Raw genomic sequence first — 14,350 nt, 5'->3', positions numbered from 1 at the left:
TTAGTTGTTCATTGATTGCTTTCTCATATGTGCCTTCACCGCGGGCCTTCAGCAGACCAAGTAACCCCTTGCTCAAGCCAGCGACCTTGGGTCCAAGCTGGTGAGCTTTTGCTCAAACCAGATGAGCCTGTGCTCAAGCTGGCAACCTCGGGGTCTCGAACCTGGGTCCTCTGCATCCCAGTCCAACGCTCTTTCCACTACATCACTGCCTGGTCAGGCTATCATATTTTCTTAATCAAAGCATATTTATATATAAAATTGTATATATGTGTGTATATATATATATATATATATGTATATATACACATATGTATAACTTTGTTTCCAAGACATGAATTTTCATTTCATTATTTAATGAAGGGGACACTGAGATGAATATTGAATAGTGATTACTAATGGATCAGGCTAAGAGGAAACATTGTGAGCAAGATAAAATGGGTAAGCAGTTCAAAAGGAGGCAAATGACTTAGATAGGCATTTCTCCAAAGAAGATATACAAATGGCCACTAAGCACATGAAAAAGTGCTCAATATCACTATCATTAGGTAAATGAAAATCAGAAGAATAATGGTATATGTACTAACACATTCATTGTTAGTATGACTAATAAAAAAGCAAAATAACAAGTGTTGGTGAGGATGTGGAGAAGTTAGAACTCCTGTGCACTGGTAGTGGGAATGTGAAATGGCACAGATGCTCAGAGCAACAGTTTCATGGTTCCTTTAAAAGTTAAAAATAGAATTATCATCCATCAATCCACTTCTGGGTATTTGCTCAATAAAATTGAAAGCAGGGTCTTTTAGAAATATTTCTATACCCATGTTCATATTTATAATAGCTAAAGTGAAAGCAGCCTACATATTCATTGACAGATGAATGGATAAACAAAATGTGTTATAGACATATAGTGGGATATTATTCGGCCTTAAAAAGGAAGGAAGCCTGACCTGTGGTGGCGCAGTGGATAAAGTGTCAACCTGGAACGCTGAGGTCGCCGGTTTGAAACCCTGGGCTTGCCTGGTCAAGGCACATACGGGAATTGATGCTCCTGTTCCTCCCTTCTTCTCTCTCTCTTTCTCTACCCTCTCTAAATTTAATAAATAAAATCATTTAAAAAAAAATATAAAAAGGAAGGAAATTCTGACATATGCTAAAACATGAGAGACCTTGAGGACATTATGCAAAGTGAAATTGGGCCATTCACAAAAGACAAACAACTGTGATTCCAGTTTTGTGAGGTACTTAGATAAGCCCAAATTGTAGAGATAGAAAGTAGCATGGTAGTTGCGAGGGGCTAGAAGGAGAGAGAATGTGAAGTTATTGTTTAATGGGTTCCAGCTTTGCAAGATGAAAAGATTTCTCAAGAAAGGTGATGGTGGTAATTGTACAATATGAATATATTTAATAGCACTGAACTGCACACTTAAAAATGTTTAAGATGCTCAATTTTATGTGTATTTTACCACTGTAAAAATAGAAAAAAAATGAAGTGGGTAGGGGGATGCCTATTAATTTTGTGCTTATGTGTTTATAATTCATCTTAGTATTAACTTTTTAATATTTTTCTGTCAAGAATGTAGGATACAGGCAGTGGCGCAGTGGATAGAGTGTTGGACTGGGATGCAGAGAACCCAAGTTCAAAACTCCCCCGAGGTCGCTGGCTTGAACGGGGGCTCACCAGCTTGAGTGTTGGGTTGCTGGCTTGAGCCCAAAGGTCGCTGGCTTGAACCCAAGGTCACTGGCTTGAGCAAGGGATCACTTGCTCTGATGTAGCCTCTGGTCAAGGCACATAGTATGAAAAAGCAATCAATGAGCAATTAAGGTGCCACAATGAAGAATTAATGCTTCTCATCTTTCTCCTTCCTGTCTGTCCCTATCTGTTCCTCTCTCTGTCTCTCACAAGAAAAACAACGCAAGTAGGATACAGCATTGAGACATCCTTTGTTATATCCATTCCCTTTCTATTAGTCTTATGTTATATTGCCAATGAAGATTACTATTTAACTCAGTTAACACTAGAAATTTCTCAGCATTTTGAGTGATGAATTTGTCCCATGACATGAAAATCTTATTTTACTTTTTTAAATCCTATTATCTTTGACTCATAGAAAAAATTTTGCGTATTATTTCAAATGTTATAATGTTTATTTAAATATTGTAGGTATGAATTGATACTTGCCATCAACTGATGTTGGGTGTAGTTAATATTCCAGCACAATAATTGTCATTTGTTTATTTTTCTAGTGTCAGTTATTTGTGACTCTTTTCTTTTTTTTCAGACAGAAGAAATGCATGAGTAAATTACTAGAATACAGTGCTGATGTCAACATTTGTAATAATGAAGGCCTTACGGCAGTAAGTGCTAAAATTTCATGAGATTCTTAAAGTACTTTTTATAACATAATATTGAAGGTGATGGTAATGCAAAGTATAATACAAGTGGTTCTGTAGGTTACTTCTTTGTGATAATTTAGAAGATGCAGAATGATTTGAGGTACTGTATAGTTCTCAGCTGTGTTAAGAGAAGACATGGTTCATCATATTTTTATTTTCCTCCTATTTAAGTTTATAACTTTTTGTTTGTTTTGAAGTTGTACTCCCTTAGTTTTTGTCATTGTCTTTCAAGAGACGTTTTAGGAGCATCTCTGCTAAGGTGTGTTATGGGTTTATTATTGGAGAACTAGCTTTCATTATGTCCTTTTAAATTCTTTTCAGATATACATTGTAGAAAAATTGGCTTGCTGGGTGGAAAGGGGGAAAAAGGTAATAAAGAAAATGATCACTTACCTGTATTCCCTGCACTCAGAGATAATCACTGTTAAGACTTTGATTTGTATTTTTTCAGAGGAATACATTGTTTTATTGAAACTAATATTTTTATTCATTTTTACAATATCACTTCCCCCCCCCAAGTGAGAAGCGGGGGGGGGGTAGGGGGTGTGGGGATGCTGCAGACAGACTCCCGCATGCGCGCAACCGTGATCCACCTGGCATGCCCACCAGGGGGCGATGCTGGGCCCCTCTGGGGCATTGCTCCACTGCAGTTGGAGTCATTCTAGTTCCTGAGGCTGATGCCATAGAGCAGCGGTTCTCAACCTGTGGGTCACGACCCCAGCGGGGGTCGAACGACCAAAACACAGGGGTTGCCTAAAGCCATCGGAAAATACATATTTACTATACAATACATTTTTATTTTTTTATTTTTTTCTGAAGCTGGAAATGGGGAGAGACAGTCAGACAGACTCTCGCATGCGCCCGACCGGGATCCACCCGGCATGCCCATCAGGGGCCACACTCTGCCCACCAGGGGGCGATGCTCTGCCCCTCCGGGGCGTTGCTCTGTTGCGACCAGAGCCATTCTAGCACCTGGGGCAGAGGCCAAGGAGCCATCCCCAGCACCCAGGCCATCTTTGCTCCAATGGAGCCTTGGCTGCGGGAGGGGAAGAGAGAGACAGAGAGGAAGGAGAGGGGGAGGGGTGGAGAAGCAGATGGGCGCTTCTCCTGTGTGCCCTGGCCGGGAATTGAACCCGGGACTTCTGCACGCCAGGCCGACGCTCTACCACTGAGCCAACCGGCCAGGGCCTATACAATACATTTTTAAATAAAATATGTATTTCCAATGGCTTTAGGCGACCCCTGTGTTTTGATCATTCGACCCCCACCAGGGTCGTGACTCACAGGTTGAGAATCGCTGCTATAGAGCCATCCCCAACGCCTGGGCCAACTTTGCTCCAGTGGAGCCTTGGCTGCGGGAGGGGAAGAGAGAGATAGAAAGAAAGGAGAGAGGGAAGGGTGGAGAACCAGATGGGTGCTTCTCCTGTGTGCCTTGGCCGGGAATCAAACCCAGGACTTCCACACACCAGGTTGACACTCTACCACTGAGTCAACCAGCCATGGCCCCATAACACTTTTTCATTTTTTTCTTTATTGCAAGAAATAGAGAGACAGACAGAGAGAGAGACAGACAGACAGGAAGGGAGAGAGATGAGAAACATCAGTTCATAATTGCAGCGCTTTATTGCTTTTCATACATGCCTTGACCAGGGTGCTCCAGATGAGCCAGTGACCTCTTGCTCAAGCCAGCAACCTTGGGCTTCAAACCAGCAACCTTTGGGTACAAGCCAGTGACCATGGATCAGGTCTATGATCCCATGCTCAAGCTGGTGACCATGCACTCAAGCCAGCAACCTTGGGGTTTTGAACCTGGGTCCTCAGCGTCATAGGTAGATGCTCTATCCACTGCACCACCACTTGGTCAGGTCATATCACTTTTTTTTCAAAAACAGGTTGTTATATTTTTGATCCACATAGATATTATAGGGAGATGGTATGGATTATTCCTGAAGAGCTTTTTGAAATAAAAAATTTTAATGAAATTGTTATAATTTAATGAAACATTCATTTTAGAAGTAGTGATAAAATCAAATTTTTTAATTATTGAGAAATTGTTTTGAAGTCATGACAGAAGATGCTTTATTTTTAAAATTTTACCTTCCTATATGGAGGTAATAGATGTATTAATTAACTGGGGTGGAATCCTTTCACAGTGTATATCAAATCATCACATTATAGATTTTAAATACTTTACAATCTTATTTGTCAATTATATCTTGATAAAGTTGGCAAAGTTTTTTAATTCTTTTGGTAGTACAATATTTATAGATTTTGAATCTTCTAATTTGTGAACAATGCAGAATATTGAGTATTTACTTACCATGCCAATTTTCAAGATCTTTCTGATTAATTTTTTTTCTTTGCAAGAAGGTAAATTTGAGGAGTAGAGCATAAAAAAACAACAGCTTTCCTAAGATTTTAATTATTCTGTGAATAACTTATTAATAAGCTCAATCATGATTATATGGAATCCACAATTCCTGTGATAGTCCAGATATTGTTATATATTAACAATATGACATCATCTACTCTGTAAAAAAAAATATTTTGAATATCTATAGGTTGCTTAGTGATATACTGGGAATCATAGAGGATTATAAAACTACAGAGACCCTGACTGGTTTGCTCAGTGGATAGATCATTGGCCCGGTGTGCGGAAGTCCCCGGTTCTATCCCCAATCAGGGCACACATGAGAAGTGACCATCTGCTTCTATTCCTCTTCCTCTCTTAATTCTCTCTCTCTTCCCTTCTTGCAGCCAGTGGTTCCATTGGTTCAAGTGTTGGCCCTGGGTGCTAAGGATAGCTCAGTGGGTTCGAGCATTGGCCTCAGGCACTGAGGATAGCTTGGTTGTTTCAAGCATCAGCCATAGAAGGGGGTTGCGAGGTGGATCATGGTCCGGGCCCATGCAGGAGTCTGTCTCTCTATCTCCCCTTCTCTCACTTTAAAGAAAAACCCAAAAACCAAATAAAATTATGAAATTGACATAGTCTATTCTTAGGGTACTATCTGCTCTAGACAAGAAGTGCAGTATTAACATAATTGTTCAATTGCATAAGTTTTTATTTGTTAGTTTCAATTTCTCCCTCTCCTGAACTTTAAGAGAAGTGGAGTAGAAAATTTTTAAAAATCAAATTATTTAAAAATTATTTGCATGTATTTAAAAAGTCATTTGAGCCTGACCTGTGGTGGTGCAATGGATAAAGCGTCAACCTGGAAATGCTGAGGTCGCTGGTTCGAAACCCTGGACTTGCCTAGTCAAGGCACATAGGGGAGTTGATGCTTCCTGCTCCTCCTCGCCTTCTCTCTCTATCTCTCTCCTCTTTCTCTCTCTCCCTCTCTCTCTCCTTTCTAAAATGAATAAGTAAAATTAAAAAAAAAAGTCATTTGATTATACAAGGCCTTGTTAAAAGAAAAACAGTCTTTACTTTCTGTCTGGGATCCCCCTTGGTGTTCTTGTGGCCCTGATTGATATGGTAGGCGTCTTTTTCTTGGATATTCTGTTTGCCAAGTATGTTCCTGCCTTGCCCTAGACCACCATGGTGGAATTAATTCGGCAGTTGGGCTCAATGGTCCCATCTGCTGAAGGAAGCTGGGATGGTGAAAATGTGCTGCTACAAAATTGAGTAGTTGGTTGAGAGTAAAGCCAGGTATCCTGAGATGGAAGTAACCCTCAGTAGGGAGCCAAGAGCCCCAGGATTTTGTTTTATAAAAGGGGAGAATCATTGACTCATGCTTTCTAGGCCGGTCACCCTCACAAAGGACTCCTCATGTTTTTTCATTTATTCTTTCAACAGGAATTTCTTAAAATACCTACAGTATGCTAGGTAGGCACTTTGCCAGTATGAGTATAGAACAGTGGTAGTCAACCTGGTCCCTACCGCCCACTAGTGGGCATTCCAGCTTTCATGGTGGGCAGTAGCAGAGCAACCAAAGTATAAATAAAAAGATAGATTTAACTATAGTAAGTTGTTTTATAAAGATTTATTCTGCCAAACTTAGCTAAAATCTGACATAAAGTACTTGGTAAGTAATTATTACTATATGCTTTAACTTGCTGTAACTCTGCTTTATAAATTTTATGAAGTATAGTTACTTCCCTACTTTATAAATCACCATTACTGTGGAACCAGTGGGTGGTTAGAAAATTTTACTACTAACAGAGATACAAAAGTGGGCAGTAGGTATAAAAAGGTTGACTACCCCTGGTATAGAGTAATGAATATCACTGATATGATCCTTGTCACCAAACAAGATAGTCACAGGCATTGTTGACACATTGTAATGAATGTCAACATACGAGAAGGAGAGCTATGGATGTCATAGCAGGGAATACGTCCTCACTTATGACACTGGAGGAAGCATCCTAGAAAGTACCATGTGAGCTGAGGCCAAAGGGACAAGTAGAAGTTAAGCGTATTGAAAGTGGTGGTTGTGGGAGTGGAAGTGGATACAAGAGTTCTAGTTCTGTGGAATAGATTGGCAAAGGCTTGGAAATGAAAGAGAGCATGCTACATTAGAGCAGTGAGTTTAAGTAGTATTCGGATAGCCTGGGACTTCATGAATACTTCCAAAGGCCTGTGGCATGTATGGTTAAGAGGATTATCTGGATTATCACAGGAATTGTGGGTTCCATATAACCATGATTGAGCTTTACAGATTGTCAGCTTCTCTTTCTCAGGATGATCTGCTCAAGAACATCCTGTGGTAGAGAGCCAGCCAGCCTTTCCCACCTTCACCTTCATCTTCACCTTCAAAATCACTCTTCCACTACTTTTTGAACAAAATTCATTTTATACTCATCCATCCTGAATATTGCCAAGACACGTTGTCAAGGATGGGCTGGGGATTGGTCAAACATACATACACATAAAAACCCCTTCAAAATAACTGGTGTCTATAAAGGCTCCATCATTCAGCACCCTTAGGCTTTGTAGACTTTTTCCTGCCTTATTTGTATTGCTGTTAGAGGTGAAGTATTTATCATATTTCCCCATGTATAAGATGCACCCTTTCCCAAACAATTTGGGGTCTAAAAACTGGGTGTGTCTTATATAGTGGTAGATTTTTTTTTTACTTGCATTTTCCGCTTTTTTCATGCTTATTTTGTGCTCATTGTTGTAGATGTTTTTACTTGCATTTCCCGCTTTTTCACACTTGTTTTCTTCGCACTCATTGTTTTGCACTTGTTACCAGTATTTTACAGTAGGTTACGTTTTGCCATGTTCTGCCCAGAAATGGCTCAGAAAAGATTTTTGTACAGTGCTGAATTCAAGTTAAAAGTAATCCATTTTGCAAAAGTGAATGGAAAGCGTGCTGCTGAACATAAGCTTGATCCTCTTCCAATTGAGAAATCAATCTGAGACCGGCTACGGGAAGAAGAAACCCTACTGAAAACGCCACAGCAGAAGAAGGCCACGAGAGGCAAGTCAGCAAAATGGCCTGATTTAGAGAGGGAATTGAAGATATGGATTGAAGAGCAAAGGGCAATTGGAGTTCCTTGTCCACAAAGATGGTTCAGCATGAGGCAAGAAGAATTGATGGTGAGAAAGAAATTACTGATTTCAAAGGAGGACACAATTGGTGCTTCAGGTTCATGAAACAGAATGGACTAAGCATGCGTACACACACCAGACTGCCCAAAAGATGCCTGAAAGCTATGAGCAGAGGTCCTTGAATTTCATCGTTTTGTCATTCAGTGTCAGAAGACACATCAGTTTGAGTTGGGACAGATTGCAAATATGAACAAAGTTCCCCTTCAGTTTGATGGCCCAAGTAACAGAACTGTTGATAAGAAGGAGGTGAAAACTGTAACTGTGAAGGCAAGTGGACATGAAAAGAGCCATTATCAGTATACAGTTGTTCTAGCTTGCTGTGCTGATGGAACCAGGTGACCTCCTGTGCTGATTTTCAAATGGAAAACAATGCCAAAAGACAATCATTCCTCGAGGAGTGATTGTCCACGTTCATGACAAGGGTTGGATGGATCAGGATGGGATAAAGAGCTGGTTTGAGAAAGTTTGGAGAAGGAGTCCAGGTGGGTTCTTACGCAAACCTGCCCTATTAGTGCTTGGTCAGTTCAGGGCATACATAACAAAAAGCACAAAGAAGATTGCTGCAGAGCAAAAATAAAACTTGCCGTCATACTTGGAGGCTTGACATCCCAGCTCTAACCACTTGATGGTTAACAAACCCTTCAAAGCTGCCATGAGAGATGAATGGAACCAATGAATGAAGTCTTCTGGGGACAATTTGACACCAGCAGGAAGAGTGAAGAAACCAACTATAGGAGAAGTTTGTACCTGGGTGAAAAGATCCTGGGATAATATCAAGATTGAGATCATTGTCAAGTCATTTAAGAAGTGTGGCATTTCAAATGCCGTAGATGGGACTCAGGATGAAGCAATATATGAAGACAGTGATTTGTCATTAGACACAGATGAGGACAAGCTAATAGATGGGAGTTTTGACAGTAATGAGAAGTTGTATGAATTTAAGGATGAATGAACTTGAGTTCAATAACTTTATGTAATACATTTTTTTTTTAATTTCGGGCCCCTAAATTAAGGTGCATCTTATACATAGGGGAATGCAGTAGACTTGAGTTGCTTTTTTCTGAATTTAGCACAGTTATAAAAATGATGCAGTAGGAGTGATGGAATATTTGTTCGATTTGTTGCCAATACCATCCCCCAACTACTGTCAAAGAATTTATTGCCTCTAAGAGAAAGTTCTGTGAGAACAAAGCAAAAGAACATTAGTTAAATACTGAAGTTGCCCTGGCTGGTTAGCCCAGTCATTTAAGAGTGTCTTTTATTTTATTTTTTTATTTTTTTCATTTTTTTCCCGAAGCTGGAAACGGGGAGACAGTCAGACAGACTCCCGCATGCGCCCGACGGGGATCCACCCGGCATGCTCACCAGGGGGCGATGCTCTGCCCCTCTGGGGCATCGCTCTGTTGCATCCAGAGCCATTCTAGCACCTGAGGCAGAGGCCACAGAGCCATCCTCAGCGCCCTGGCCATCTTTGCTCCAGTGGAGCCTGGGCTGCAGGAAAGGAAGAGAGAGACAGAGTGGAAGGAGAGGGGGAGGGGTGGAGAAGCAGATGGGCACTTCTCCTGTGTGCCCTGGCCGGGAATTGAACCTGGGACTCTTGCATGCCAGGCCGACGCTCCACCACTGAGTCAACCGGCCAGGGCCTTAAGAGTGTCTTTTAGAAACAACAAGGTTGAAAGTCAGGACACACATGAGAAGCAACCAAAAAATGCATGACTGAGTGGAACAACAAATGCTTCTCCTTCTCCCTCCCTTCTCTCTCCCTTCCTTTTTCTGTCTCTCTGAAAATAAAAAAGCAATTAAGCCCTGGCTGGATGTTCTGTTATTTGCAGTGGCATATCCCAGAGTATCCTGGTGATTCCCCAGTCAGGGCACATACAGGAGCAGCCTGATGTTCCTCTCTCCCTGCCTCTCTTGGGGAAAAAAAAATGCTGAAGTCAGTGATGACTTATTTCATCCAGATGGCAAAGATAGGGTGATTTCCTCGCTCCCTCCCTTCCTCCCTCCCTCCACTTTCTGCCTTTCGTCTTTATTCATGTTTATATTTATTTATGTATTTTTATCTATCTTAGGAAACTTTTACTACTAATAGGTACAGGATTTTTTCGGGGGAGGATAAAAATAATCTAAAATTGATGGTAGTGATGAATGCATAGCTCTGAATATACTAAAAACCTATAGGTTGTATACTTTAAATAACTAAATTGTATGGCATTATACCTCAAGTAAATATACATATACCTTATGACACCCTCATCCCCTCCCCAAATAAAACATTCTCTTGCCCTCCCAGCCAACCTCCAAAATTCTCATTCCATAGTCAACTCCTTTCAATTATTTTTAATGATTTAAAATTTTTGTTTTCCTATATCTGAATAACATTTTTTTTTCCACCTTTATGCATCACCTACTGACTTTCTGGAACATAAGGTTATTACTCTTTTTCCAGTCTGTCTTCCCTATATCCCATCACGTACAAGCACATTTCCCTCATTCCCTTACAATATAGTAATTTTAGTTACATCATTTTTTAGTATTTTAATTTTTTTTTTTTTTTGTATTTTTCTGAAGCTGGAAATGGGGAGGCAGACAGACTCCCGCATGCGCCCGACCAGGATCCACCCGGCATGCCCACCAGGGGGCGATACTCTGCCCATCCGGGGTGTTGCTCTGCCGCAATCAGAGCCATTCTAGCGCCTGAGGCAGAGGCCATAGAGCCATCCCCAGCGTCCGGGCCATCTTTGCTCCAGTGGAGCCTTGGCTGCGGGATGGGAAGAGAGAGACAGAGAGGAAGGAGAGAGGGAGGGGTGGAGAAGCAGATGGGCGCTTCTCCTGTGTGCCCTGGCCGGGAATCGAACCCGGGACTTCTGCACGCCAGGCCGACGCTCTACCACTGAGCCAACTGGCCAGGGCTTTAATTTTTTTTTTTTTTTTCATTTTTCTGAAGCTGGAAACAGGGAGAGACAGTCAGACAGACTCCCGCATGCGCCCGACCGGGATCCACCCGGCATGCCCACCATGGGGCGACGCTCTGCCCACCAGGGGGCGATGCTCTGCCCATCCTGGGCGTCGCCATGTTGCGACCAGAGCCACTCTAGCGCCTGAGGCAGAGGCCACAGAGCCATCCCCAGCGCCCGGGCCATCTTTGCTCCAATGGAGCCTTGGCTGCGGGAGGGGAAGGGAGAGACAGAGAGGAAAGCGCGGCGGAGGGGTGGAGAAGCAAATGGCGCTTCTCCTGTGTGCCCTGGCCGGGAATCAAACCCGGGTCCTCTACACGCTAGGCCGACGCTCTACCGCTGACAGGGCTTTAATTTTTGATATATAAAATCTATTCAGTTATGCTAAGTTATTTTCAACAGTTACTTTACTTTCTTACAAAGCATTTTATTTTTATTTAGAGTTCATTGATTTTTGAGAGAGGGAGGAAAGAGAGAGAGAGAGAGAGAGAGAGATAAAGAGAAACAGAGGGAGAGGGAGAGTGAGAGTAAGAAAGAAGGGGGAGAAGCAGGAAGTATCTACTTTTAGTAGTTGCTTCCTGTATGTGCCTTGACCGAAGAAGCCCAGTAATTTCAACTGGCGACCTCACCGTTCCAGGTCAACACTTGATCTATTGCGCCACCACAGAATTAGGCTTATTTTATTTTTTTTTGTGTAGTTAATAATTGCATTTAAAAAATTGAGATAATAGTAGATTCATATGCAGTTGTAAGAAATGATATAGAAAAATCCCATTATTTTGCTTACAGTTTACAGAATACTGACATTGATACAATCTTATTCATTTCCCCAGTTTTACTTGTACCCAGTTTTACCTGTGTGTGTATGTAGGTATATTAAGTTCTGTGCAGTTGTATTACCTGTGTAGGTCCGTATGTCCACTTCTGTAGTCAGTATTCTAAACATTTCCATTTATACAAAGATGTCTTGTGTTGCTCTTCTTTTATTACCACACCTTTCTTCCCCTAAGCCTCCATGCCTAACTTCTGGCAACCATTAATCTATATTCCTTTTCTTAAATTTTGTTATTTCAAGAATATTATATAAATGGAATCATACTGTGTGGAATATTTTGGGATTGGCTTTTGTATGCTCATCATATTATCTGGAGATTGATTTTATTTAATTTTTGTGTGTATCAATAGGTCGTTCTTTTATGTTACTGACTAGTATTACTTGGTATAGATGTACCACTGTTTGTCTAAACATTCACTTTTTAAAAAAATTTATTTTGATTTTTTCTTTATTTAGTGAGAGGAGGTGAGGGAGGCAGAGATAGACTCCTGCATGTGCCCTGACAGGGATCCACCCAGCATGTCCACTAGGGGGCGATGCTCTGCCCATCTGAGGCCCTTGCTCTGTTGCAACTGGAGTCATTTTTTTTTTCTTTTTTAGCTCCTGTGACAGAGTTCATGGAGCCATCCTCAGCACCTGGGGGCAACTTGCTCCAGTTGAGCCATGGCTGCAGGAGGGAAGGAGGAGAAATATATAAAGAGAAATGAGAGGGGGAGGGATGAGAAGCATATGGGCACTTCTCCTGTGTGCCCTGACTGGGAATCAAACCCGGGACATCAACAATGGGGCCGATGCTCTACCACTGAGCCAACAGACCAGGGTCTTACACTTTTAACTTTGAAAGGACATCTGGGTCATTTTCCTGTTTGGAGCTATTATGAATAAAACTATTATAAACACGAACATTAGTGTCCAGGTTTTTGTGTGAATATAAAAATTTTCATTTCTCTTGAATAAATGCCCAGGAATGCAGTTACTGGGCTGTATGGCAGTTTCATGTTTAATTTAATTTTATTTTTTTTAAAAGATTTTATTTATTGATTTTAGAGAGAGAAGATGGTGGGGAAACAAGAAATAGTTGCTTCACTCTAGTTGTTCATTGGCTGCTTCTTGTATGTGTCTTGACCAGGCAAACCCAGGGTTTCGAACCAGTGACCTCAGTATTCCAGGTCAGAGCTCTGCCCACTGTGCCACCACAGGTCAGGCTCATGTTTAGTTTTCACATGCACTGCCTAACTTTTTTCCACAGTGCTGTATCATTTTACAGCCCACCAGGAATCTAGTTTTTCAGGATCCTCACCAGCAGTTGGTGGAGTTACTGTATTTTATTTTAGCCATTATGACAGGTGTACAGTGATATCTCTTATGGTTTTAATTTGCATTTGTCCAGTTGCTAATGTTGAACATCTTTTCATATGCTTTTTAACAATTTATCCTTTATGTGAAATGATAGTTCATGTCATTTGCCTGTTTCCTAAGTGGATTATTTCAACTGTTGCATTGTGATAATTCTTTATATATTAAAAATACTAGTTCTTTTAATTTTTGTCAAGAATTAGTTCTTTACAAATATTTTCTCCAAATCTTTAGCTTGTCTTTTTAAACTCTTTAGAGGGTTTCATGTAGTGCAAGAGTTTTAAATTTTGATGAAGTCCAATATATAACAGTTTTTCCTCTTGTGGATTGTGTTTTTGTTATCAAGTTTAAGAACTCCACTTAGTTCTAGATCCTGATGATTTTCTCCTATCTTTTTCAAAAAGTTTTATAATTTTACAATTTGCATCTACGTCTGTGATCTGTATTGAGTTCATATTTGTATAAGAGGTGACACTTAAGTTGAGGCTCATTTTTTTGCTTATGAAGTCCAGTTACTCTAGCATTGTTTGTTGAAAGGCTATTTTTCCGGCATGAAAGTATTTTTTCATCTTTCTCAAAACTCTGTTGGGCATATTTGTATGGGCTAATTTCTGGGTCCTCAATTCTGTTCCACTGATCTAGTGTCTGTTCCTTTACCAGTATCACACTGTCTTGATTATTGTAGCTATATAGTAAGCCTTAATGTCATGTAGAATAATTTTTTCCACTTTATTTATTTTTGTAAGATTGTGTTAACTATTCCAGTTCCTTTGACTTTTCATATACATTTTAGAATAAGCTTGTATATGACAAAAACTCCTTACTGGGACATTTATTGGAACTACATTAAATCTATAGATCAATTTAGGGAGCACTGACATTTTTACTATGTTGAATCTCCTAATCTATAAGCATAGTATATCTCACGATTTATTTAGGTCTTATATTTCTTTCAACAGCATTTTGTACTCTTCAGCATACAGATTTTGTATATATATTTTTATTTTTTTTAATTTATTCATTTTAGAGAGGAGAGGGAGAGGCAGAGAGAGAGAGAGAGAGAGGAGAGACAGAGAGAGAGAAAGGGGGGAGGAGCTGGAAGCATCAACTCCCATATGTGCCTTGACCAGGCAAGCCCAGGGTTTTGAACCGGCGACCTCAGCATTTCCAGGTCGATGCTTTATCCACTGCACCACCACAGGTCAGGCCCAGATTTTGTATATTTTTTAACTATATAGCTAAGTACTTCATTTT

General features: G+C 40.6%; 1 protein-coding gene across 2 annotated transcripts in view; it reads left to right on the top strand.

Moving 5' to 3' along the window:
- HACE1 (HECT domain and ankyrin repeat containing E3 ubiquitin protein ligase 1) overlaps positions 1–14,350 on the top strand; it is a 173,052-nt gene that overhangs the window by 13,200 nt on the left and 145,502 nt on the right. For both annotated transcript variants that reach the window (XM_066248051.1, XM_066248050.1), the window contains exon 5: positions 2,280–2,355. In XM_066248051.1, the coding sequence (XP_066104148.1) occupies positions 2,280–2,355 (76 nt within the window). The remainder of the gene's footprint in view (positions 1–2,279; positions 2,356–14,350) is intronic.

Source organism: Saccopteryx bilineata, chromosome 12 (assembly GCF_036850765.1).
Source record: "Saccopteryx bilineata isolate mSacBil1 chromosome 12, mSacBil1_pri_phased_curated, whole genome shotgun sequence".
Lineage (NCBI taxonomy): Eukaryota > Metazoa > Chordata > Mammalia > Chiroptera > Emballonuridae > Saccopteryx > Saccopteryx bilineata.
This window is presented reverse-complemented; position numbering and strand designations above follow the sequence as displayed.